Source organism: Cervus elaphus, chromosome 1, assembly GCF_910594005.1.
Source record: "Cervus elaphus chromosome 1, mCerEla1.1, whole genome shotgun sequence".
NCBI classification, from domain to species: Eukaryota; Metazoa; Chordata; class Mammalia; order Artiodactyla; family Cervidae; genus Cervus; species Cervus elaphus.
In genome coordinates this window covers 8876791-8903582 of record NC_057815.1, presented here as the reverse complement: position 1 = coordinate 8903582, position 26792 = coordinate 8876791, and the positions used below count along the sequence as shown (strand labels likewise).

The following is a 26792-nucleotide window of genomic DNA, read 5'->3' as shown; positions in this document are numbered from 1 at the left end:
CTTTAACTTAAAATTTTGTAATATTCTATGCATTAGCGTGGGGCTTCCCTGGTGGCTCAGTGGGTGAAGAATCCACCTGCCAATGCAGGAGACGCAGGTTTGATCCCTCAATCAGGAAGATCCCCTGAAGAAGGAAATAGCAACCCACTCCAGTATTCTTGCCTGGAAAAGTCCATGAACAGGGGAGCCTGGTGGGATACAGTCCCTGGGGTTGCAGAAGAGTCATGTCTGACTTAGCAACAAAACAACAAGAAGTGCATGAGTGGAAACTACTCCATCCACATTACTGCACGTTAATGGCCAATGTGGCAGGATGAGTAGTCTGAACAGGATTCTTATCAAGGCCTTAGTAGAAATGTGCAGTATTCTAATTGTAGGTATAATAGAAAGTACTGTCTGAGTCAGTATCATTAACTATACTGAATTAAAACTTTTAAACTGAGAATTTACATTCAAAGTATAAATCCAACTTTGAGTGGACCAACCACAAATCTACTTCTTTTCCCACCTTCTTTCAGAGATATCATCTCATTAGAATTAAAAGTATTTTGTCAAAAAAGCTGTACCCAAGACAGGATAAACTGCAGATGATTTTTGATGTTTGAAAGATGAAAAAATGAGATAAAGGAGTAGTAACTGACATGGCATAACAGAGGAAGCACAACCTTGGAACTACAGAGTGACTGGGCCAGGAACAACAAAACCAATCTGGCTTACAGAACCCAAGGCAGGTTCAAAATTCAGAGACGTGGTCGCCAAATCCGTGCAGTGAGGTCTATCAGTTAGCAAAGTGATGCTTCCAATTAGATCTTAACAGACAGCGAGGGACCATCACATGTTTGAGGGAAACCTCCAAGAAGTCACAGATCAAAGCAGGGAGAAGGAACTGATGGGAATGATAAAAATCCAGGAGCAAATAAAAACTTAAAAAAAAATCTTCAACATCTACAGAAAGATGAGAAATTGCATCAGTGAAAAAAAGAATGAAAGGATGGAAGAGAACTCTAAAAAATAAGGTAGACAAAACAATATATTCAATAGAAGGATTAGAGCAGAGTCAAGGAAACCTCCATGAAGTAGGACAAGAAGACAAAATGGAAAACAGAAGGGGAAAAAAATCTGTACAGAAATATTGCTCTAAAATTTTCAACATCTAACAGGAATCCAAAAGAAAAAAATAGAAAATACCAAAGCAGCACACAAAAAAATTCACTAGAAGAAAAGATGTTCTGCATGTTTAAATGCCCCAATAGCGTGACAAGGTCTATACCAAACCATGTTATGAAATTTCAAAACCCCACAAAGACAGAGGGTACTACAAAGTTCCACAGGAGGAAGGAATGGAGAAAAGACTAACTTGGTAATATACAATGTATCAAATTCAATAGATTTAAGAGCAACACTGTAAATGAGAAGACAAGAGGGAAATGTCTCTAAAACTGCAAAAATTAGTTTCGACCTAGAATTCTACACTGTATCAAATAGAAGGAGTTTCACAGAGGCTAGGTCTTTATAAAATTTTTGCTCATGTGCCTTTTTCCAGGAAAATGTGCTCCAGTAAAACAGGACAGAGGGAAACAGAATCTAGGACATAGGCGATCCAACACGAGAGAGCAGTGATGTGAGATCCCAGGTGACTTCACATAGATATCCCAGGAAAACAGGCACAGAGCTAGTCCAGGAATCATTAGTATGTAGGAGGTAGGAAGACAAAAGGTTGGCGAAGAGTGTCTCCAAGAAGAAATGGAACAGATGTGGTTTTCTGGATGGTAAATATTTTTGATAGGCATGTGACAAATGTTACAACATTTGGGGGAAAAAATAGCTGTTAGAGTGAATATAGTCAGGAAATTAATTCCACAGAACAAAAATGAAGAATGTGAAAACAGGGAGACTGGCCAGGGAGCTACTCAACTATGTTGGGCTGTGTGAGATCATGTTTGCTAGAAAAAGCAGAACTGGATTATCCTGAGAAGTGTAGAAGTGCTCAGATTTCATTAATATTGAAGAAAAAGAATGAAAGGTGTATAAGGAGGTGGCACAGAGAACTATATGGCTCAGCAATGAACAATACTTGCTTAGTCATAATAAAGTAAACAGTGATTCCGATTTAACAAAAACTGATGCATGTAAAGGGACCAGAAGGAGGGAAATAAAATCACGGTGGACGAGGAGGTTAAGCTTTCACCTGTTGTGCCAAGAAGTCAATGGACGGTGCTAAAAATTAAATTACCTATTACACTTTTATTACTTTGGTTAAAAACTAAGATAAAAAATTTAAGGCAAAAGAATTTAAGGTAGATCTTTATGCTATAACCATATTATTGAAATTTAACTTAAATGTCAGGACCCTTAAAAAAAAAAGGGTACTACTAAGTCAAAAACCTTTCTGAATATACTTGATAATTAGGAACTAGAGATTCAGAAATTTTATAAATAAGAGGTTAAATGCTAACAGTATTGGATCCATCATACTTTTTAGGAATCATGGCAGACATACTTTTAATTAATCAAACTATTGATTTCTTAACTTTTCAACTATTTACTCACATGGTTTAAATGGTTGCTCTTCCTCTTTTCTCGCACTAAGAATAAAAAAAAAAACTAACTGATGAATTCTGATAAAACTACCATAGAAAAATAAGTCACTAATTATCTGATGGATTACCAATATACACAATGAGTTAAAATTTCATTCTGTTTTTTAAAATAACTTCCAACAAAATATATAATTTAAACCACCCAGCAAAATGAATCCTATAAATAATATTTAAAAACTTAGTTTTACTATTTGACTAATACTAACAGATACTCTGTATTAGGTACAAATCAAAGACTCTCCATTTACAAAAGAAAAGGACAAAGCAAATTAGGCCAGGTGAGATATTTAGCTGATAAAAAAATTTACCAGCTGCACAGTATGTAGTATTTTCTAGTTCTACATGTACTTTAGTCACCAGGATTAACAGATGACAACTCCAAGTTCCAGTTTCTGGTCAAGCACCCGTGTCTCTGGAAGCATCCCGAACCACTTATTGGTCACCTACTCAAACACCCAACTTAAAAAATACAGGTTCTTTACACACTGGAAAGTAATCTATAAATTTTAACATACGTGCTGACCTCACTGAACATACATCGACAGCACATAGAACTGTTTTGCTCCAACAAAGGCCAGAAGAATATAAGCTCAAAGAGGGTCTTAGGCCATACACTTTCCCATGGCATCACAAGCACGAATTCCTTTAGACTGAGGAGAGACAGGGGCATGGGAGAGTGTTTCTTTTACTCTCTCCACCGTCTCTCTACAGTGTGAGCAGCTCAGGAGTCTGGAAAAGACTGAGAAATACAGTAATCCTAACTAAAAATAATTGCCTCAAGGCAAAGTACACACACTTTAAGAAAATGCAAACTAGAAACCCCAGGAGCTCCCAGGTTGGAGAACATGTGGTACACTCTGGGCCCTGCCCCCATGCCTGGCCCTCTTCCGTCTGGCTGTTCCTGAGACAGACCCTTTGATAAAAACCAGTAATCTAATGAAAATAAAAGAGGAAAAGAACCCTCTATTTTTTACTGTGCTGCATTACTTCAAATATTATAGAACGTTCACTTCTGGTATTCCTGCTCTCATAAACAACCGAAAAACCTGATCATATATGGCTTTTTAGCAAATAAACTAGGATTTAACATATATTAAGGAAGACAAGCAGGCAAGACAAGCAGGAGTGCAAAAACTTCTGATTCTCATCTTAAAACAAGCAGGACACTGGAAATTTACACAAGGTTTCCCACACTGAGGATAACCTTCTGGAAAATCCCATATGGCAGGCACATTGGTCTGATTACCCTGACCCAGCACTACATCAGGATGAAAGAACTTTGAAGAGCTAAAAGTTCTTATAAGAACTTTTAAAAGAACTTAAAAATTCACATGAATCTGGATGTGAGAGAGGTTCACCCGGTTGAGCACTGTGCAAAATGGTGCCGAAATCACAAGCCTCGACTCCCATACATAACAACTGATTATGAAGACCTAACTGTGACCTAAACCGTGTCATTCATCTTTACCTCATGTGCTCTTGGAGCGAAAGGAAAAGGACAAAGTAGCATGGAAAAACAGACCACAACTAAATCATGTGGCAAGCTGACTGCTGATAAAGAAATAGCAAAGTGTATAAACAGATGGTCTGGGTGTTTTTCCTCATTAAAACAGTGACACCTAAATGAAAAATGTATCATCACATATTAAAATAAAACATCACATATTAAAATATTATCACATATGAAAAAAAAAATTAAACCATTCTAAGTGCTTTTCTGTATCTTCCTATAATACACAAAACAAAAACAGTTTTCAATCTTTTTCTCAGGGGGGGGAAAACACTGTCTTACCGTCCGTTTCAGATTTGCTCCGGAAAATTGTGCTTGCCCTTGGGTGGTCAAAAGGGTTTGATTCCAAAGCTAAGTCTGCACAGGAAAAAGAAAAAGGTGTGACAATTTAGTTGAGTAGAAAAAGACATGACTTTTAAAACAGCTACACGCTGATTTTAATCAAGTTTAATAGTCTTAAGAAGAGCGTTTAGTAATGACAAGAAGGAAACTGTAGTAAAGGCAACAATACAAAAATTCTATTGGGAAACAGAAAAATTGTAGAAATTCTCCATATATGTGGAATAAAACCAGGGCTATGTCTTAGGCTTTTTTTTTTTTTAACTTGCACTTAATCTATGCCACTTTTAGGCAAATCATGTATGTGATTCCCCTCCTACATATTGATTAAAAATTCAGTCACCTCTCTTTAAGCTGATATTACTAGCACATTTCAAGAAGTCTCAAGAAGCAAGTTATGCTGTAGTCACTTACTATCAGATACCAGATCAATCAAATATGCTATAACCAAATGAGCTGCTTTTGGCAAACGTTCTTCAGACAATCTAATGGCTAATTCCAACTACACTCAACAAACCAACTCATTTAGTTGGCTGCCGTTTATCTAGGGGCTATTCATCATGGCAGATTTAAGAGGATTACATAAGAGTTCAATGTTCTGATCCATAGGAACACTTCCAGGATAGTGAGTTTTAACTTTGCCCTCTATTTCCAAAGCTAAACTCTCACTTCTTCCTTTCATGCTGCATGATTAATAGAGGGCTTCAGTAACAGTATTTCCTGGAGCACATCAAAGGGCTGCTTGAAAAAAATTTTGCCCATACCTACATAAAAAAGGTGGGTCTGCTGGCAGTTCACCTTGCACCAAGGTGGGACAGTCTTCTATTTAGGCAGAAATATCAAGCAAGCACAGGCTGCCATGCTGGACAGTAAGGTTGTTGTTTAAAACAAACGTAAAAGCCCTATGGGCAGTTACTTAGTGAAGTCCACCTCAAACCAATTAAACAATCTTTTAAGAAACTGGACCAAGATTTTTAAAGAGCAACAGTTAAGGCAGCATTTCCCAAACCACATAATAATTGGCCTATTTTTAAAGGGGACTTTGGTGGTCAACGTGATTTACACATTATCGCTGAGAATCAAAAGAATATACACATTGATATATTAAAAACTAACCATGTGTTCCCCATCCCGTATGGCAAAAACTACTACAATATTGTAAAGTAATTACCCTCCAACTAATAAAAATAAATGAAAAAATAAATAAAAACTAACCAGTCCCATAGTGAATTCTGTCTGACCCAGCATTTAACAAATGTTATCTACCTAGAAGCCTTTTCTTCCCCAAAGAAAGAATTTTGCATGAACAGTAATTTGGGACTTCCTGGTTTAATGGGAATTTAATTGTTACTGCCAGCACTAGAAATTTACATAGCTAAACCGACTGCTTTGTTCTTCGTGAAAATTCCTTCACTGCATTTGGAGTTTATTAAGCTGTTTTTGGAGAAAATATTCTACTCAACAGTTTTATGTAAAAGACCCATAAAATTATTTTAAAGTTTTTTCCCCCCTACAGATTTGAAAAGTGGGACACTGGGAAAATAAATTATTTCAGTTATACACAAAGTTGACAGGCACAGACTTTCGACCTAAGGCTTCTGAAAGGATTCATGACTACTTACTTGTACCAGAAAGTAAACAGACTACACTGGAATCTAAAAAATAAGCAGAAATGCTTGCAAAGTAGCCATATTTTTCATCAGGGTTTATGGAATGGCAAAATTTAACAAGAGTCAATGGAAGTCCAGGGAAAATAAGTGTCAGGATCAAAGAGAAGCAAGCTTTAACATACACACACACACACCCCTGCCAAACACACACACACACACACACACACACACACCCCTGCCAAACCAGGGTGTGTTACAGGTATGCTATGATGTGCTACTACGGATCTATATATAGAAATCAAGAAGGCTGGGATAAAAGAAATGACAACATGCAGGAAAAAAGTAAACTTGCCCAAGTGATCAGAAAAGAGCTGGCACTCCCCCTACCCTACCCTAGAGGTTTCAAGGGTGGGCACATGACCCAGAACTGACTGACAGATCACAGCTTTCCTGGAACTTTCCAAGAAGCAGAAGAAGGCAGAGGGGTGCCCTAGGACCCTTAGCTAGTCTGGGGCTGCTGGACACTCCTCTTGCCATCATGAGGGGAAAGGCTTTTCAGGAGAGATCAATAGAGGACAGCAGAACTGAGATAGGCTGTGAGGTCATTGAACTCCTGGGTCAAGTACTGCTTAATTTACTCATTCAACTCCAGTTATATAAAAGTCAATATATATATTTTTTAATTTAAGCTATTCTGAGACATTTTCTCAAACTTGCAACTGAAAGAGACCTGGTTAACCAGCAGTACTGATGATCACAATGAAGGTGGGGAAAGGTAAAAGTCACTTGCTCATTCCTTTAACAAATGTCATGAACAAAAATTTGCATGAGCCAAAATGACCCTATTTAAAAATTAACCCACAGACTTACAACCCTTACTTTTAGTTGTTTTCCTTATACATTAGAAAAAGCTCTAATTAGTGTATAATTTATGTCTTCTTGTTACTAACAACCCTTCTACATCTCACTGTTGCATATTTACTGTTTAATGAATACACAACAGTCCATCAAGCGTTATTCCTGTGCTGGACTTAGCCAATCCCCTATTGCTGGGGTTTAGGTACTTACAACGTTCTATTCTTTGATGAGGAAACTTTTCATCTATAGTTATACAGCTTTTTAAATAAATAATGGTTTTATCTCCTTAGCAAAGATCTTCAAAAGTGGGATGTCTAAGCCAAAAGGTTAGATCATTTTCATGGCTCAAGGTACAGTGCTAAACTGCTTCCTGAAGAAGGTGGGGCCACATTAATGTATAATACTACCAATCATGACAGTTTTAGTTCCGACCCCTGCTCTGTACAGTTGAGAGGCGGGGGGGAAGTTCTACTAATATAAATAAGGAACAGCACTGTAGATCTAATCTGTATTTCTTTCGATTACACAGTTTTTACTACTTTCCCATAATTATCAGCATCATTTCCACTTTGGTGAGCTGCCTATCATTCATACATACTAAACATACCAGGGCCTTACTGCTGTCAATTTGCATGAGGTTTTCAGAAAATATTAATCTTCTGTTTACAGCCTATATAACAATTTTCTATACAACTTGCACTTTTTGCCAGTGAAAACTACATCACTATTTTATAACAGACTTGACAGGTAAGCCATTAGACAGTAAACTCATACATACACACAATATTTCTGCACACTCCATTAACTGTTTTGCCAAGAGTCTAAGGAGACGATGAAAAAAACCTACCGTACTCTTCACTGTCACAAAGGTAAGACTGTCAACTCTGAAGCAAAGCATTACCACCCACACTTCCCCTCATCCCCTCTCCCACAAGCACACACAGTAATGTTAGAGGTATTTTGAGAAATTACTGTGCATTTTATATGTGAATTCTTCCTAAAATTACTTCTCTAGCAATCTTTAAGAATGTTTTAACCCAGGAGAAATATTCTTGAGCTTATGATTAGGGGTTATCATTAAAGTTATATTTTAAGACCCATCACTTTTATATTACCAATTTAAATTGCAACTTATTTGACAGCATGATAGACTTATGTGGAAAAAGGATGGCTAAAAAAATTTAAGTTGGGGTCTTAATATAAACACTCCCAGGAGGAAACCTGTAAAATACCAGGTCACTGAACATTACTTTTCCTCCAACCTAACATTCTATCAATCGTGAGATCCATCTCAATTGCAGATGTTAAAAATATGAAAATAAAGGCCACTTAGGACAAACAAGATGCATTACTGAAGCCTAAAAGTGTTAAAATTATGCTGTCAAACTGTCAATAAATGATTTTCCCCTGTCAAAATATCAGAGAGAGGGTAGTGACTAAGAAATCATCTGACAGGAGGAGACTAATGCCAACATACTGACTTCAGTTCAGTTCAGTTCAGTGGAGTCCGACTCTTTGCGACCCCATGAATCGCAGCACGCCAGGCCTCCCTGTCCATCACCAACTCCCGGAGTCCACCCAAACCCATGTCCATTGTGCCGGTGATTCCATCCAACCATCTCATCCGCTGTCGTCCCCTTCTCTGCCTGCCCTCAATCTTTCCCAGCATCAGGGTCTTTTCAAATGAGTCAGCTCTCTGCATCAGGTGGCCAGAGTATTGGAGTTTCACCTTCAACATCAGTCCTTCCAATGAACATCCAGGACTCATCTCCTTTAGGATGGACTGGTTGGATCTCCTTGCAGTTCAAGGGACTCTCAGGAGTCTTCTCCAACACCACAGTTCAAAAGCATCAATTCTTTGGCACTCAGCTTTCTGTATAGTCCAACTCTCACATCCATACATGACCATTGAAAAACCATGGCCTTGACTAGATGGACCTTTTGTCTCTGCTTTTTAGTATGCTGTCTAGGTTGGTCATAACTTTTCTTCTAAGGAGCAAGCGTCTTTTAATTTCATGGCTGCAATCACCATCCACAGTGATTTTGGAGCCCAGAAAAATAAAGTCAGCCACTGTTTCCACATCTATTTGCCATGAAGTGATGGGACTGTATGCAATGATCTTGGTTTTCTCAATGTTGAGCTTTAAGCCAACTTTTTCACTCTCCTCTTTCACTTTCACCTTCATCAAGAGGCTCTTTAGTTCTTTTTCACTTAATATATTGCAATTAAACAGGACTGTCAGCATTTTCTGGGCCAACTTCTGGGCTCCAGTTTACTTAAAGGTTTACTCCATTTACTGAACTGCCCTATCACCCCTAGTAGTACAGTATATTAGTTTTATGGCTAATATTACATTTCATGTCTTACAGTCATCCGGTGATTTCATCTGAGTCCACACTTCACACCCTAGCCAAGCGGTTCTTGCCAGCAGATGCTGACCTGGGCTGTCTCACCGGAGGGCACACAGCATGCTCCTGCAACCCCCTCAACTGACCTGCTTCCCCAGTTTCTGACCAACCTGGCTTCCAAACTGCTTCTCAACTTGCCTCTAACTTGGTTCTCAGTCCTGCCTTACCTTAATCCTCAATCAAATGCTGTAATGATGATGACCAAGAGATGATAGACAGGTAAGTATACCTGGATTTATGTATTTCTAAGGAGTACTTAGCTCGGGCTTCTTGGACTTTTAGGAACCTTTCTGGGTTGCAAGCTATGGTGATTTCATTTCACATCATACAATGTTACTGTTTTAACTCTTCAAGTTTTATTGCTTTAATACCCTAAAAATAAACAATTTTTCTAAAAGGGGCGAGAAAAAAGGTAGTATTTCAAAGCAGAGCACAAAATGACATCAATAAATTTTATCCCTATATGTCATGTACATGGAATTTACAGTCCTGATCTATCAAGGTTTTAAAAATGAGTAAAACCTTGGACAATTCTATACCTCAGAGAAGAATCCCTACACTGCCTAACTCAGAACACGATAAGAATCAAATGAAATTCAAGAGCAATCCATACACTATAGCTTCACAGAGTTACACAAGCCCCTTCACCATGACAAGGCTGCAATCCATGAGGGGATATACTATATAAAGCATAATAAATGACACATCACAGCTTTCACAAATTAACTCAAAAGCCAAAAGTGAACATTTAGCATTTCATAGGAAAACTGATGTCCACTTATCACCCTCAGCCAAATAACATCTTAAGTAGATAGTGCTTTGTTGTTGTTCAGTCACTAAGTTGTGTCTGACTTTGCAACTCCATGGACTGCAGCACGCCAGGCTTCCCAGTCCTACACGATTCTGTTTGTGCAAACTCATGTCATTGAGTCAGGCCACCCACTAAAGGAAAGAGGATAAGAGTACCCAAGGGCAAGCATTTCTCCTAGTGTTCTTCCTTTTTCTTCTTTAATAAGCAAATACATATCATTTCTCCTGCTTCTGTCATGGAGATTGGTGTATATTTTCTCCCCATTTTTTTTCAGGTTAACATCCCCTGCAGATGAAGTCATTAACAGTGGAGAGAGCTCCTTCACAGCTCCCTAATTCTTCAGTGTCTGGATGTGCTAGTTTACCAGTCCCTTACTGGACATCTGAATCATTTCCAGTATTTTGCTACTGAAGATAATGCAACATATGCAGCCTATACCTTCAGAATAAATTCCTTTAGTAGGATCTCTGGATTAAGTGAGACTGTGCCAACTTCCCCTTCAAGGGTTGACCAATCTCCCATTTTTACCAGCAATATATGAATGTAACTTTCCTCAGTATCACCAAAGAATGCAGTGCCGAGTTTCTGAATTTTCTCCCAACACAAGCTACAGTAGTTGTATTTTCATTTCTCTTATGTGTGAGGATACGCTTAAACGCCATCCGCATTTCTTTTTCTGTGACTTATCCCATTCATATTGTTGTTAGCCTACTTTTAGATTCACTCAGTTTCTTCAAGTCAGCCTATTTTAGGCCCTTCTTAATGTTGCTTTTTTGTTCAAACCACTGTTGGCTCTCAGCTGAGTGACTACACCAGCCTCCTAGCTTGTCTCCCTGCTTCATTCTACCCCTGCCCACGTGAGAGTAGCGAGTAGCTCGTCTGATCTCCCTCCCCTCTCCCCACGTCTCCTTCCCCTTCTTTAAGAATTATCACCATTCCCTTGCATATAACCTTTCAATGGTTTCCCATTACAATTAGACTAAAATCCGTATTTTTTCTTGTCAAGGTCTACTAGACACAAGGCCTTAACCCCCTGATATTCCTCCTGGCATTCTTTCACTCAGCTGCAGCCACCCTCTTTCTGTCCTCTGCCTACACCGAGCATATTTCCTTCTGAGGACCTCACAGGGCTCCCCTTCACTCCTAGGATGCTCACTGTCACTTAAGGAGACCACCCCCAGTAACACTGCCCCCTCCCCAGTCCATGACCATCCTTTTCTTTCTTCTCAGTGTTTCGCTACTTGACATTATTCCTGTGTCAACAGGCCCCAGGGACCTCTAGGAAGTAAAGACCAGAGTTAGGGTTTGGGTTTTGTCAGTATAACCTCTGTTTGTCCTGCCCCTAAATCGTGCCCAATAATCATCCATTTCAGTGTACCCCAAATCATTTATGCTTCTCCCAATTTTCCTTCATCATCTAAGATTTCTTCTAATGCTGTCCTTTGATGGGTCTGTCACCCAAGACCAGCATTAATTTCAGATCTCTTCGAGCGGTAGTTTAGTTACTCAGACTCAAAGACACCGACAGGTTACCAAGACCCACAAAAACCTAAGAGAGGAAATCTACTGTTCAGTGACAAATCAATGGTAACTTTAATTTGGGGACAGAACATTTAATGTTAAAATACCTTAACTACAAAATGACTCACCCTATGAATTTAATTAAGTCGAAAGACAAAGCCACAAGACCAGAATTCTGCAGGGAAGTACGATACATCACTTTTTATGTCTGTGCCCAGATTAAAGCAATATAATGAGATTATAAAAGACAACCATAAAGGGTGGGTAAATGAATGATGCTCCAACCATTAAACAGGTGGTAAAAAGCAGACTGCACAGCTACATGCAGCTGCGTGGAAATACATCCTGGGGCACGCTTCAGGTGTCAGCACGGTTCCAGGAGCTTCCCGTCTTCACTTTACAAGAGAAAGTTACAATGTGGCACACAAAGAACGATCTCATACAATAAACACAACATTCTGTTTATTCGTATACAAAAGGTTCAGGAAGAACCAACACCAAAATATTAATGAAAATTCTGGATATTCTGAGTATGAGTGAATGACTTTTTAGTATTTTGCAAATCTTTTACCCCAAATGTTTACTGGTATCAAAAAAGTAAAAAAAAAAAAAAAAAAAAAAGTGTTTATAATAGCTACTGAAAGGAGGAAAAACCTGTTGCTCAGAGGTTTTCCCCCATTACGTTGTCAATTCCTTCCCTACCCGCTCCTTGGAGGATGGAAGGAAGGAATCACTTGAGAGAGCAGCTTGCACCAGAGAATGAGCAAAGTTCCTAAGAGGAGAATATAAAGGCTGTTTGAAAAGCTGATGCATAATAATAAAATCAGATAATAGGACCTTAGCATCTTATTTTCTATTATTGACAGTAACATCAGTTACATTAGATACACTGTTAAAGGCAAGATAGCCACAAAATTCTTTTGAGTCTATCTGATATTTATACTAGGTTCGTAGGAGTTAACTGAAACAGCTTGAAGAAATCATGTTCTTCTCAAAGGTTTCTGAAGAAAAACACACAGCATCATTTATGTTTGGTTTTGTCTAAGTAACCAAATAATTCTTCATTGCAGAAAAGCCAAAATGTTTTATATCAATGCAGGTATTTCTCAGTTTCCAGGGAAACTGATATAAAATTGTCTGAAATAAAAACATTAAGAGCAAACTTCCAATGTGCTTGCACTTTACATTCGTGTTCTGACCTCGTATCTATGGAAACTTAATAATAGGCAAATGCTGAAATTGAGGTTTCTCTCATCACTTTATTGAATGCCAAAAAAGAGAGACAAATTTAAGTAAAATTTTCACAATCATGTCAAACATAAAAAGGTAAATTCTGTGCTCATGAACCCTCTTTTTCTAGTTCCCGGCTCAGCACTCCCCCTCACTAAATGCTTCGTACCTTACCTGCCCCCTTACCGGTTTCTCCTAATGTCCCTCTGTCCAGGGCATTCTCGGCTTCAATTTGAGTCAGCAGAACAAACTCTTTAAAATATACCAACATGTTTACCTGACTGGTAAATTGAGGCTATTTCACGACTTCTTTTATTCCTATCCATTGTAAGAAATGTACAGACACAGAATGCAGAGGTATGTGTTGCTTCTGAGTTGTGAACAATAAACTCAAATGGAAATAACCAAACTGAAGTTGAGTTAGGCCTATCTTATGGATAAATTATAAAATAAAAAGTGCATTCCAAACTTTTTTTTAAGCACCCAACAACTGAATTTGGTGTATCTACCATTCTCAAGTCTGTCTCTTCTGTTCAGTAGCTATGTTACACAGTTATTTCAGAGCTCTAAGTCTTGGCTTCTTCATTGGCATCACAGGGAGAATATTCACAGGCCTTATTTATAGATGGAAGGGTCAGGTGAAATACACCCGAAAATATGTTGTAAATCGTAAAAGAATCATACAGAAGTCCAATTTTGGTCTCCCTACACTAGCCTACTACTGTTTTTTAAAATCACTTAGAGGCTTACCTTATAGCAACAAGCTGAGCAGTTTTCACAGGTATGCACAAGCTTTGTTTTTAAAGCTACAATTAATTTACATTAATTTGTGCTTTCACAGTATCTGAGTATTCTGAAAAGGGAGTACTTTCCACTTACAAAGCCATGTCCATCATATGGGTGAGTTCACAGGCTTACCTATTCTAACTTTGAAAGAAATTAAGTAAACCCAAATAAAATTTAAATAGAAGAGCTATAAGACATATCCTCTATGAAATAAAGAAATACTCTCTGGCATTTAAATGAAACAAGTGGGCCAGTGGGGCTTTAACATCTTTACGGCACAATGTTTTCTACTTTAAAGAACACAGTCTTGATTAATGAGCCACAGTGTTATCCAGAATCTTTTTTTTTAGAACCTAGAGCCGTCCAGTCTCAAAATTCTAGAGGAAAAAAAAAATCAAACATTTCCTCTCCTCTCTCTCCTCTTCTCCATGACAACCCACCCCCACCCCCAGCCACTTCGTCTTCAGAATTTTCCCTGAACGTTATAAAAGTTGACTAGGATTCCACGGGCAGGAGGGGGTTGGAAGGAGAGGTAGCCATGGAGACAACTTTCCTGCAGGATCTGCCATCTCAACTGCCAAATCTTTGCATTACAAATTACAGTCTGAATTTCTCTTTTCTCCTTTGAAACTTTTGACCAACAGTCTCAGGAACCACCCCCAATCCTCCCTTAGAAGAGGCAACATGCAAGTGAAGTTGGTTAAAGCTGGGGAGCTGAAGACATTTTTGTGTCAAAGTGGGAATCTTAATCTGAGCTCCGTGGGATCGTCTTTGGGTAAAAACAACAACAACAAAACTATTCCCTGCAGCCGTTGCAGTAACGTTTCACACCGTTCAGTTATTTTAAGACCCCCTCTAACCTTTTTCTTTCTTATCGTTTTCAAATTATAGTTAGAATAAGGTCGCTTCAATCAGGACAACTCTAGACAGAATATTACTTAACGCCACACTAACTCTGTCGATAGCAGTTTTGATTTTAAATAACAAACCCTAAAATCTGTCTTAATTGTCCCGAGTATCAACTATCCTAACGAGTGGAAGTGTATCTAGATCCTTACCTCGTTCCTTCTCTTAGGTACCACCTGAATAGGTAAGGATTGGAAGATGGGATGGATATCGCCGAAGTTGGGAGTATTTAAGTTTTCATTGAGAAAAGAGAGAATACATCAGAAAGTCTTTACAAAGTCCCACAAGATGTTAAATAGAATCACGAACAGGAGCCACAGACTTGAGGGTCTTGGGTCGGGTTGCGAAAAGGGAATGAGGAAGAATTGGGCGTTCGGGTAGAGAAGAGGGAGAAAGACTGGCCGGACGCGACGGAGAAAGAATAAGGGGTGGGGACGCCAGGCAGGGCCAGCCTCCGTCCTTGGTGCCCAGCCCCGAGAGAGCCAACTCCAGGCAGGAAGGAGCCCTAGGCGGCGGCTTCCTCCCGGGGGACCTGGGGGTCGGCGGAGGCCAGAGGTAAGCCCGAGAGCAGACGGGGCCGGCCCCGCGAGGGGCGAGGCGCGCCGGCCGCTTCCTTACCTTCGGGCATCTCCCGGTCGCTGATGTGCTGCAGGTGGTGGCCTTCACCCGCTCGGAAATCCAACTCGGTGGGTTCCACGGCAGCCGGCGCCGGTGCTACGGCCACCGGGTCTCCGGCCGCCGCCTCGTAGACCTCAGACTCGGAGTCTGGCGCAGGCCCCACGCGCCGGTTGGCACTGAGGCACACGCAACAGCTCAACGTGTTCCCCATGGGGCGCCTCCGCTCGGCCCCGGACTCCGCCAAGCTCAGAGACCGCCCCCTCCCCCAACAATGGAGCGGCGGGCACCGGCAGACCCGGGCTATGCCGGGGCTGCACCGCACAGGTAGACGCGGCCTCGCCTGCCTCTCTCCTGTCCGCCACGCCGCCGGGGCCGGAGCAGGGCTCCGGCCCGGCCGCACCCCCGCTGTCTCGCCGCCGCCGCCTCCCCGGAGTCAGCTAGTCAGTGAAGGCTGCGACCAGCCGGGCTTATTTAAAAGGGGTGGGGACCCGACAAGCGCTGAGACGCACAGCCACTGCCGGGAGAGAGCGCGGTCGGAGCTCCTCCTCCTTCCGCCGCCGCCTCCAGACTGAAAGCCGCTCGCCTGGCTGGCCCTTGCCAACCGGAATGCGTCCTTCGGTCACCTGGTTACGACGGACCAATCACACACAGAGGTTCCTCCCCGCGCCCGCCTCAGAGAGCAGGCACGTGACTCACAATGCCCCGCCCCCACCCTGCGACTGCCCCGCCCCTCGAGTGGCGCGCCCCGGACTCTTGTTTCCATTCCTCGTGCGGCACTCGGAGCTTTCCGTGTCCTTCGGGAAGCATTGCGGGAGTTTGTGAATCGAAGCTAGAGAGTCAGTGGACCCTATAGAAGGCTTGTTAGTAAAGAGTCAGTTCCGTTAAGCAACTCGGTTTCACCGGGTCTGACAGCTGACTCATTTGATGCATTCCTCAATGAACTTAGTTACACCCGAATTGTTGACAGCTTTTGTAACTAAATGCTCCTCTCAAATTGACTTCGAAAGAGTGTTAGTTTCCGCCTTCAGTTTAACCATAGCAACCCCCCGGGTCCTCAATAAAGAGCTGTGTCTGTGTCTTGAATGAGACTCCAGGACACGTCACCCCTCCGCTTCCTCCTCGGTAAATTAGGGACCGAACGCCTCCCTCCCAACTCTGAAACGCTGGGATTCAGCAACTCGGTTTTCTCGCTGTTTCTCTCTTCCACGGCACGAGTCTCCAGGTTTCCCTACTTTCACCGGTAACATAAAGCATAAAGCACGATTTTCTCATACAAAACTGAAGAGTCGCAAAGTGAAGTACCGCGGTTTTGATTTAATGAAGGTGATGGTAAAGATATGTTCCCAAGGTCACATGATTGCTCAGGGGTATGGCCAGGATTTGGTCTCCGATCGTTTGGATCCGCAAAGGCACCTTATTGTGATTATCAGAAAAGAAAGGTAGAAGTCAAATTTGATTGGAAGTGGCATAGGATTTTCTCTAAGGGAGAACAATTTTTTGAAGTGGATTTTAAAATTCTTTCCCTTCCTTCAACATTGGTTAGTCCCTCCTACTTTCTAGGCACTGTGTTCCTGCAATAGCCCTGCCCTCGATGAGCTCCGTCAGGCACAGGAGAAAACAAAGGCTTAGAAAGTCCAGTTGTCTGAGGTCACTCACACTGCTGCCAAGTACTTGAACCTGAAATTCAAACCTAGATCTGTCTAACCCCAAAGTAGGTTCTGGGGTAAAGAGCTTGATTTTTTTTCCCCCCAGAAACATGAAAGCCTTTGAATGTTGTGACGTTAAGGAGTCACAATCAGGTGGTTTCTAGTGAGGACACTATGGACAATAAGGAGGATTGATGAAAGAAACAAGAGCAATGAAGAGACTTTTTATTCATCTAAGAGCGGAGTGAGAGTTTAAACTAAAGGCAGTGGCAGAGACTGGTGTGGTGGGAAAGGATTTGAGGTCATTTGGTGACTAGATACGGAGCAAGAGGGGGAAAAGAGAGGCAAAAATGGCTACTAGGGTTCTGACTGAGGGAACTAGGGAGAGCACAGTGACTTTTTCCTAGACAGTGCAGAAAGAGGAAGAGGTTTGAGGAGGAAGATCATTTGGGGCTCTGTTAATGACAGCATGGAATTAGAGCTCTCCAGTTGAAAGTTAGATGTAAACTTCTGTAGGCCAAGTCCATTTTGTGATATCCCATCTTATGTTTTTGAAAATAACACATACTAAATCAATTTTAAAATGTAGTTGGGGAAATCCCCTAACGCTGTGCTGACAGTTAAGACTATGATATTTTTCATGGAGCAAATTGGAATCTATGGTTTTAGTAAATGACATGTCCTATGTAAACTAAAACTGTTAAATGAGAACAATATTAAAATTGTCATTGGAGTACGTACAAAGTAGTTGAAGCCATGGGTGTAGAGGTAATTGCCTCGAGAAGACATGTATAATAAGGAAAGGGATGAAGGGAGGAAGAGAGGGAACTTCACAAATAGGGAAATTTAAATGGCGTTCAAGTAAACCTGCCAAAGGGAGAAGTGGAAATCAAGGGACCTGTGTATTAACCAGAAGTGGCTGATCAGCTGAGTTCCATGAGGGTAGAAATCACATCTGCTCTTTTCTGGAACAGAGCACCTAGCACAGTACCTGGCCAGTAGAAGCTCTAATTTGTAATTCCCCAAACAGAGTCCAGTGTTGTCCAGAGGGCAGGAAAGTTACAAGTACCACTGACCGTGGTACATGGGTAACTGAGGATGGGTGCAAACTGGAAGGCAAGCAGTGAGTAAAAGAAAGAAATAGGCGGTGATAAAGTGGAGACAAGGATTTTCTTCCCAAACATTTGACTGAGAAGAGAGGTGTGCCAGTCATTAGAAGGAAATGTGCAGTTAATGATTTTTTAAGATGGAAAAAAAATGTGAGTATATTTATATGTTAAAGGGTATGAGCCGATGGAGAAAAAACGAGTTTGAGGTTAGAGGAGATGGGAAAATTGACAGAGCAAGGTCCTCAAGAAGGCAGAAGTGGATGTCCTCCAGGGCAGACATAGATTAGCTTTGGATTGAGAGAAAAGCAAGGAAGGAAACAGGACCTGGGTGACAGATGCCTGTTCTGGGTCTGTCAGAATAGAGACATTTCTGATAGAGAAGATGTTTAAGAAGAGCTCATCTGATGACCTCTATTTTTCTCTGTTATAATAGGCTTCTGTTTGGAAAGCTACTCCAGGAAAGTGAGGATAATGTGTAAAGAAGTTTAAACACTAGAAAAGCTTGATATACCTAATAAAAAGAAAATGATAGCTTCCCTCAAGGTGACTTGGACAAAAAAGTGTGTGTGATTTCCAAGATGATCTATGTATAAAATAATTTGCCCTGTGGCCATATCATAAGTCCATATTTTTTTGCAAATGAAATCATATTAGTCCAGAGTTTATTTGCTCAAAACTACTAGGGAAACAGTAGGATCTAGTTTAAATTGCTGTCAAAAAAGCAGGAATTCACTTCAATTTTAATTCTGAAGCTACCTTGTTGCTGATGTTATATTGGTGGGGTCAGGTCAGCAAATAAATCAAATCTTTAACTAGGAAAATAAGACTTCTATTTTCATAGGTATATTTGTTTCCTGTGGCTGCTATAACAAATTACCACAAGCATGGTGCTTTAAAATAGCAGAAATTGATCTTCTCATAGTTCTAGAGGCCAAAAGTCTGAAATCAGTAGCAGTGTGCCAAAATCAAAGGCACTGTGTTGGCAGTGTCCTCCTTCCTCCAGAGGCTCTAGGGGAGAATCCGTTCCTCGCCTCTTCCAGCTCCAAGTATCTGCCAGCATTCTTCGAATTGTCGCCATGTCACTCGAGTCTTCCAGGCCAGCATCTTCAAATTTCTCTTTGCCAGGTCTTCACATCACCTTTTCCATTGTGTATTTCTGATTCACCTTTCCCTAGTTCTCAAATATACATGTGATTGCATTTCTAGCCCCTAGATTATAATCCAGGAAAATCTCCATCACTTTTTTATATAAAGCAACATGTACAGATACTCAGGACCAGGATGTGAATAATGTTTGAGGGTCCCCTCCCAAACTACACAACAATAGGGAATGTTAGATAAAGCAGGGTAGGGAACTGGAAAGAACAAAAATTCTCCAGAAAACCAGGGTCAGGCCCTTGCTTTGTTACAACCGATCTGTATTTCCTAGGCAAAGTCACCTCTTCAAGGCTCACATTTATCATCTATAATACAGATGTGTAAGATGTTGGGTTTAGGAAAATAGATGCTCCCTAGAAAGAGATGGGAATACCAGATCACCTGACTTGCCTCTTGAGAAACCTATACGCAGGTCAGGAAGCAACAGTTAGAACTGGACATGGAACAACACACTGGTTCCAAATAGGAAAAGGAGTAAGTCAAGGCTGTATATTGTCACCCTGCTTATTTAACTTATATGTAGAGTACACCATGAGAAATGCTGGGCTGGAAGAAGCACAAGCTGGAATCAAGATCGCCAGGAGAAATATCAATAACCTCAGATATGCAGATGACACCACCCTTATGGCAGAAAGTGAAGAAGAACTAACAGCCTCTTGATGAAAGTGAAAGAGGAGAGTGAAAAAGTTGGCTTAAAGCTCAACATTCAGAAAACTAACATCATGGCATCCAGTCCCATCACTTCATGGCAAATAGATGGGGAAACAGTGGAAACAGTGGCTGACTTTATTTTTCTGGGCTCCAAAATCACTGCAGATGGTGACTGCAGCCATGAAATTAAAAGACGCTTACTCCTTGGAAGGAAAGTTATGACCAACCTAGATAGCATATTAAAAAGCAGACACATTACTTTGCCAACAAAGGTCCGTCTGGTCGAGGCTATGGTTTTTCCAGTGGTCATGTATGGATGTGAGAGTTGGACTGTGAAGAAAGCTGAGCACCGAAGAATTGATGCTTTTGAACTGTGGTGTTGGAGAAGACTCTTGAGAGTCCCTTGGACTGCAAGGAGATCCAACCAGTCCATCCTAAAGGAGATCAGTCCTGGGTGTTCATTGGAAGTACTGATGCTGAAGCTGAAACTCCAATACTTCGGCCACCTCATGCGAAGTGTTGACTCATTGGAAAAGACCCTGATGCTGGGAGGGATTGGGGGCAGGAGAAAAAGGGGACGACACAGGATGAGATGGTTGGATGGCATCACCGACTTGATGGACATGGGTTTGAGTGGACTCCAGGAGTTGGTGATGGACAGCCTGGCGTGCTGCGATTCATGGGGTCGCAAAGAGTTGGGACACAACTGAGCGACTGAACTGAACTGAAGGTTCCTTTTAAGGGCTTCCCTGGTGGCTCAGTTGGTAATGAATCTGCTTGCAATGCAGGAGACTTCCTATAACACAAGAAACCCAGATTTGATCCTTAGGTCAGAAAGATCCCCTGGAGAAGGAAATGGCAACCCACTCCAGTATTCTTGCCTGGAAAATCCCAAGGACAGAGGAACCTGGTGGGCTACAGTTCATGGGGTCGCAAGAATTGGACATGATTTAGCAATTAAACCACCACCAAGGTTTCTTTCAGCTTCAAAATTATATTAGATATAGATAGCAGAACTGTCATATTTATCCTTCATTCTCTAAGGGAAGATAAACAGTGAGAAAGAGAGGCTGACAGACATGTTTTACATACCTTTCTAGCAACCAGAAAGGTACCAGAATAGTGGAACTAAGTCTCCAGCCCACATCTCAAACCCTACAAGACCATAAAGACAGCTCCCTTTGTTTGTATTCAGAGCTTAAAAGCAACATTTAGAACTAATTCTGTGTTCCAAAGACACTGATTTCAGGAAGTCCTGACCCCTAGGGAAAAAAATATATCTTCTATTGTAAATCGATGAATTGCCTTTCTGGCTGAGAAGCCAAATTTTAGAGGTTTCCTTAGGCTTGACCAATATGACATGACCTAATAAAATATAGTTTCTTAGTGCCCACTGATTTGTGTTACCTGCTGAGGTTTATCCTGAAATAGCCTAGAACTTATTTTATTTAAAAACATTTACTCAATGTAAATAATAACAACAACAACAATAAGGGTGTCTCACATGCGCTGAAGACTTACTCAATGTCGGCACAAGGCTAACTACATGAATTGTTTCACATGTCCTCCGTAATTTTCCATTGAAATAAGTTCCTGTTCAACAAATCATCATGGAACGCTTGCTGTGCGCCAGGCATGTAATTTACGCTGGGAATATAAGGGTGAGCAAAGGAACTTAATGTCTAAAAGAGGAGACAAATATTTAAGCAAGTATCACAGAAAGAAATGTACCATTAACAGCTGCGTTAAATGCTACATATCCAAAGAAAGCACCTGGTGCTACTGTACTCATTGCAAAGATAAATCACTTTAAAAGAAATGATGTGAACTGTTCCAAGTCACAACTGAAGTAAGAAGAAAAGTCCAGCTTTTGGTCGAGAACTATTGACTTGGAACCCCTTGAGAACTCTGGGTCTGCTATGCCTTGACCCACGCCTGATTGCTCGATCACTATTTGAAGATCTATACGCTTGTCTTTTCTGTTGGCAATTATTAAGTGGACATTTCCCACCTTGACTACTTGGCTCCATAGTTTAGTTTTATTGACTCTTCTGAACATTCCTCATATGTGAAAATTCTACAAAGAACCCTCAAGTCATTTCTGGAGTCTCTGACACTGACTTGTTATCTCATTCTATTAAGAGTTTGATTCCAGGGCCACTTCTGAAAAGTGAAAGTGTGTACTCAGTAAATTCCTGAAGCTGACAAAAACCCTTTGGCTATTATTCAAAAATGTCTACTACAGTGAACTAAAGTGGTAAGTTATTTCCGCACTCACACACGACCCCTGCCTTCAAAGTAGAGCACCAAACTATGTTTACCACTGGGTCTAAAACCATTTCCCCTTGAAGATAATATGGAATAATTTGATAATGATGGCGGCCTGGAAAGCTATGTTGACACAAATCTATTTAAATCTGCTACGCTTTAAGAAAGTTATTTTAACTGACCCCAATTGTATGCAATAAATTCCTTGTATAGGATTTTTTTTTTTTCCTTGTATAGGATTTTGTAATTAAACTTCACACACTATTAACTAGAAATGGTATTAGTAAATACAGTCTTTCCTCTTATATTAACACAGCTACACTTAGGGTGAACTCTCTCTAAGTTTATCCCCTACAGTATAGTCATTTTTTCATATATAAGCAATATATTTTATGTGGGCAATGCCAGAAAAAGCCAAAATTCATCATGCATTTTATAGTTCCTATAGGTAAATATAAGCAGAAATGTTGACTGTACAACTAGTTTAATTTTTTAAAAAACCTAGTTTCAAATCTTTCTTTCCATTTGCATCCAAGATTATAATACAAATTAGTTATTTTTTAAAATTGACTTTTTGAAAACATTTTTATAATTTGAACTAATGGCAAAAAATGACTTAAAAGAGGTATTTTTTTCCCCTTAATAAAGAAGCAATTTTGAAGAGCTTTCCTCTGAGCAGCTCACTGGCAAACTAGTCAAGGAGTGACCCTGAGACTTATATTATCACCATTACATACTCAAAAGCAAGGACCCTGATCAAGTAAACAGCACAATTCAAACTGAAACACCAACCAAACCACTTTCCAGTCCCATTAAAATTGGTGACAAATGCCATTTAACCCCAAAGACCTGCTCTTCCATTCGTCCCTCCTCCCCTCCTTAACCTGTGAGAGCAGAAGATTCCTGAGAAATCATTTTCATTCTGCCTAGATCTGGTCAGCCCTACTTTAGAAATCCTTAAGTAAATACTTATAATCCCTGTTCTATTCAAGTGATCAGTCAAAGAGGACATGACATATTCTCTTACATGCCAAAGAGCTGTTTCCTTTCCTAATTAGGGGAGAACACTGCAAATGATAGTTCTAAATAAATGTATAATGTAATCTACTGATAATGACAATGTAAATATTATGGCAATTAGGGAAACAAATGTACATATATTTGAATATTCCTCAGAGGCTGAAATCCTTCCATGGTAAATCTTTGGCAGAAAAACTCTCTGGTGGGTGGGTTCCGCTGAGGAAGTGGGGTGTTCTACTTGGCTTCTGGCTCAGGCTCTAGGAGATGATTTGAGGAGGGAGATTCCAAGAGAAGGAGCCACTTGCAGTAAATTACCTTTCAGGAGAGAATTAGGAATCCCTGTTCTCATGGTTTCAAATCCTGGGTGGGGTAAGACTAGATGTCCCCTTGGCAAGAGGTGTTGAGGAACAGAAGACAGACAGTTTGCAGGGATCTGGGCAATCTGTCTTTCTGAGCAGAGCCCTACTTCAGAGTTCACATATACATGGTAACCAGAGATCAAAAGCATTGTTTCACTGTGAGAACATTTTTCTCCAGATAAGGTGGTACTTCTTCATAAAGCATTCATAAGAAGAAAAAAAATATGAAAGACTATACTATGAATTACAACATCTGCACTGATATTATGCAAGTCCTACTTAATTTTAGGCCATGTTTATCTAGTCTTAGTCTTCCCACCATTAAAAAGGGATTGCACCATTCCCTCACACCATATATAAAAGTAACACAAAATAGTTTACAGATTTAAATGTAAGAATGGAGCCCATAAAACTCCTAGGAGACAACATAGGCAGACCACTGTTTAACAAATTGTAGCAACATTTTTTTTAATAAGTCTCCTAAGGCAAAAGAAACAAATGCAAAAATAAACAAATGGGGCCTAATCAGACTTACAGGCTTTTGCACAGCAAAGGAAACCACTGACAAAACAAAAAGGCAATCTATGGAATGGGGACAAATATTTGCAAATGATGGGACTGACAAGAGGCTAATATTTAAAATATACAAAGAGCTCATATAACTCAATATAAAAAAAAAACCCCAAACAACCCAATCAAAAAATGGTCAGAATATCTAAATATACATTTTTCTGAAGAAAATATACAGATGGCTAATAGGCATATGAAAAGATATTCAACACAACTAGTTAATAGAGAAATGCAAATCAAAGACAACAATGAGATATCACCTCACACCTATTAATGGTTAGCATTCAAAAACAACAAATGTTGGAAAGGATGCAGAGAAAAGGGAACCCTCCTACACAGCTGGTGGGAATATAAATTTGTACAGCCTTGTGGCTCAGCTGGTAAAGAATCTGTCTGCAATGCGGGAGACCTGGGTTTGATCCCTGGGTTAAGACTCCTTGGAGAAGGGAAAGGCTACCCACTCCACTATTCCAGTCTGGAGAACTCCACGGACTGTATAGTCCATGGGGTTGCAAAGAGTCGGACATGACTGAGTGATTTGGGCTTCCCTGATAGCTCAGTTGGTAAAGAATCCACCTGCAATGCAGGAGACCCTGGTTCGATTCCTCGATCCAGAAGATCCGCTGGAGAAGGGACAGGTTATCCAATCCAGTATTCCTGAGCTTCCCTTGTGGTTCAGCTGGTAAAGAATCCACCTGCAATGCAGGACACCTGGGTTCAATCCCTGGGTTGGGAAGATCCCTTGGAGGAGGGATCCACTCCAGTATTCCCGCCTGGAGAATTCTCATGGACTGTATAGTCCAAGGGGGCACAAAGAGTCAGACACAAGTGAGCCACTTTCACTTTCACAGCCACTATGGAAAACAGTGTGGAGGTTCCTCAAAAAACTAGAAATAGAGATCCTATACGATCTATGGATCATATATGACCCAGCTTTCTATTCCTGGGTATATATGTAGAAAAACACTAATTTGAAATTATACATACACCTTAATGGCCATAGCAGCATTATTTATAATAGCTAAGACATGGATACAACCTAAATGTCCATCAACAGAGGATAGGGTTAAGATGTAACACACACACACACACACACACACACACACATACACACAGAAATATTACTCAGCCATAAAAAAGAATTAAATTCTGCCATCTGGAGCAACATGAACGGACCTAGAGAATATTATGCTTAGAAAATTAAGTCAGTCAGAGAAAGACAATACCATATAATATCACTTATATGTGGAAATCTAAAAAAAACTAAAACCACAAATGAAGGTATATGCAAAACAGAAACAAAATCACAGATATAGAAAATAAACTTGTGGTTACCAAAGAATAAAGTAAAGGCAGGAGGGACAAATTAGAGGTATAAGATTAAGAGATACAAACCAACACGAGAAACAAGGATGTGCTGCATGGTGGTTTAGTCACAAAGTTGTGTCTGACTCTTGCAACTCCGTGGACTGTAGCCTGCCATGCTTCTCTTGTCCGTGGGATTCTCCAGGCAAGAATACTGGGGTGGGTTGCCATTTCCTTCTCCAAGGGATCTTCCTGATCCAGAAATTGAACCCAGGTCTCCTGCATTGCAGGCAGATTCTTAACCGATTGAGCTATGAGGGAAGCCCCTATATACTGCATGCCAAAGAGGATTATAGCTCTTATTTTATAATAAACTATCAGTTCAGTCGCTCAGTCGTGTCTGACTCTTTGTGACCCCATGAAAAGCAGCACACCAGGCCTCCCTGTCCATCACCAACTCCCAGAGTCCACCCAAACCCATGTCCATTGAGTCAGTGATGCCATCCAATCAACTCATCCTCTGTAGTCCCCTTTTCCTCCTGCCCCCAATCTTTCCCAGCATCAGGGTTGTTTCAAATGAGTCAGCTCTTCACATCAGGTGGCCAAAGTACTGGAGTTTCAGCTTCAGCATCAGTACTTCCAATGAACACCCAGGACCGATCTCCTTTAGGATGGACTGGTTGGATCTCCTTGCAGTCCAAGGGACTCTCAAGAGTCTTCTCCAACACCACAGTTCAAAAGCATCAATTCTTCGGTGCTCAGCTTTCTTCACAGTCCAACTCTCACATCCATACATGACCACTGGAAAAACCATAGCCTTGACCAGACGGACCTTTGTTGGCAAAGTAATGTGTCTGCTTTTTAATATGCTATCTAGGTTGGTCATAACTTTCCTTCCAAGGAGTAAGCGTCTTTTAATTTCATGGCTGCAGTCACCATCTGCAGTGATTTTGGAGCCCAGAAAAATAAAGTCAGCCACTGTTTCCCTGTCTATTTGTCATGAAGTGATGAGACTGGATGCCATGATGTTAGTTTTCTGAATGTTGAGCTTTAAGCCAATTTTTTCACTCTCCTCTTTCATCAAGAGGCTGTTAGTTCTTCTTCACTTTCTGCCCTAAGGGTGATGTCATCTGCGTATCTGAGGTTAATAACCTATGATAGAGTGTAATCTGCACAGATATTGAATCACTATGCTGTATACCTGAAACTAATATAGTATTGTAAATCAACTACTCTTCAATTTAAAAAATAAATAAGTAAATAAAAATTTTAAAAAGGGATTGTGCTATATCCCTTCTAGTTCCTTTATGCTCTATCTTAAGGCAGTTAAAAAAAAAGACAGTTAACATCTAAGTAATATACTTCAACTGTTAGATTGACTATTTCTTGATTACAGAATTAATAAGTTATCATTATAATGCAAACATGAATGACTAAATGACAAAACTCCTATTTTTTATCATTAATTTTCTCGTATCTATATATGTGCACACACACACATACACATA

The 26792-nt window shown here is 40.4% G+C and overlaps 1 protein-coding gene across 3 annotated transcripts in view; it reads right to left on the bottom strand.

Annotated features, from left to right (window-relative positions):
* LOC122682982 (cyclin-Y-like protein 1) overlaps nt 1-26792 on the bottom strand; it is a 103492-nt gene that overhangs the window by 21945 nt on the left and 54755 nt on the right. For 2 of the 3 annotated variants that reach the window (XM_043886524.1, XM_043886609.1), the window contains 2 exons: nt 4393-4467; nt 2551-2585 (listed from right to left, as the gene is read on the bottom strand). In XM_043886524.1, the coding sequence (XP_043742459.1) occupies nt 2551-2585; nt 4393-4467 (110 nt within the window). Of the gene's footprint in view, nt 1-2550; nt 2586-4392; nt 4468-15198; nt 15762-26792 lie in introns of those variants that run through there. The other variant, XM_043886441.1, reaches the window with a different exon arrangement.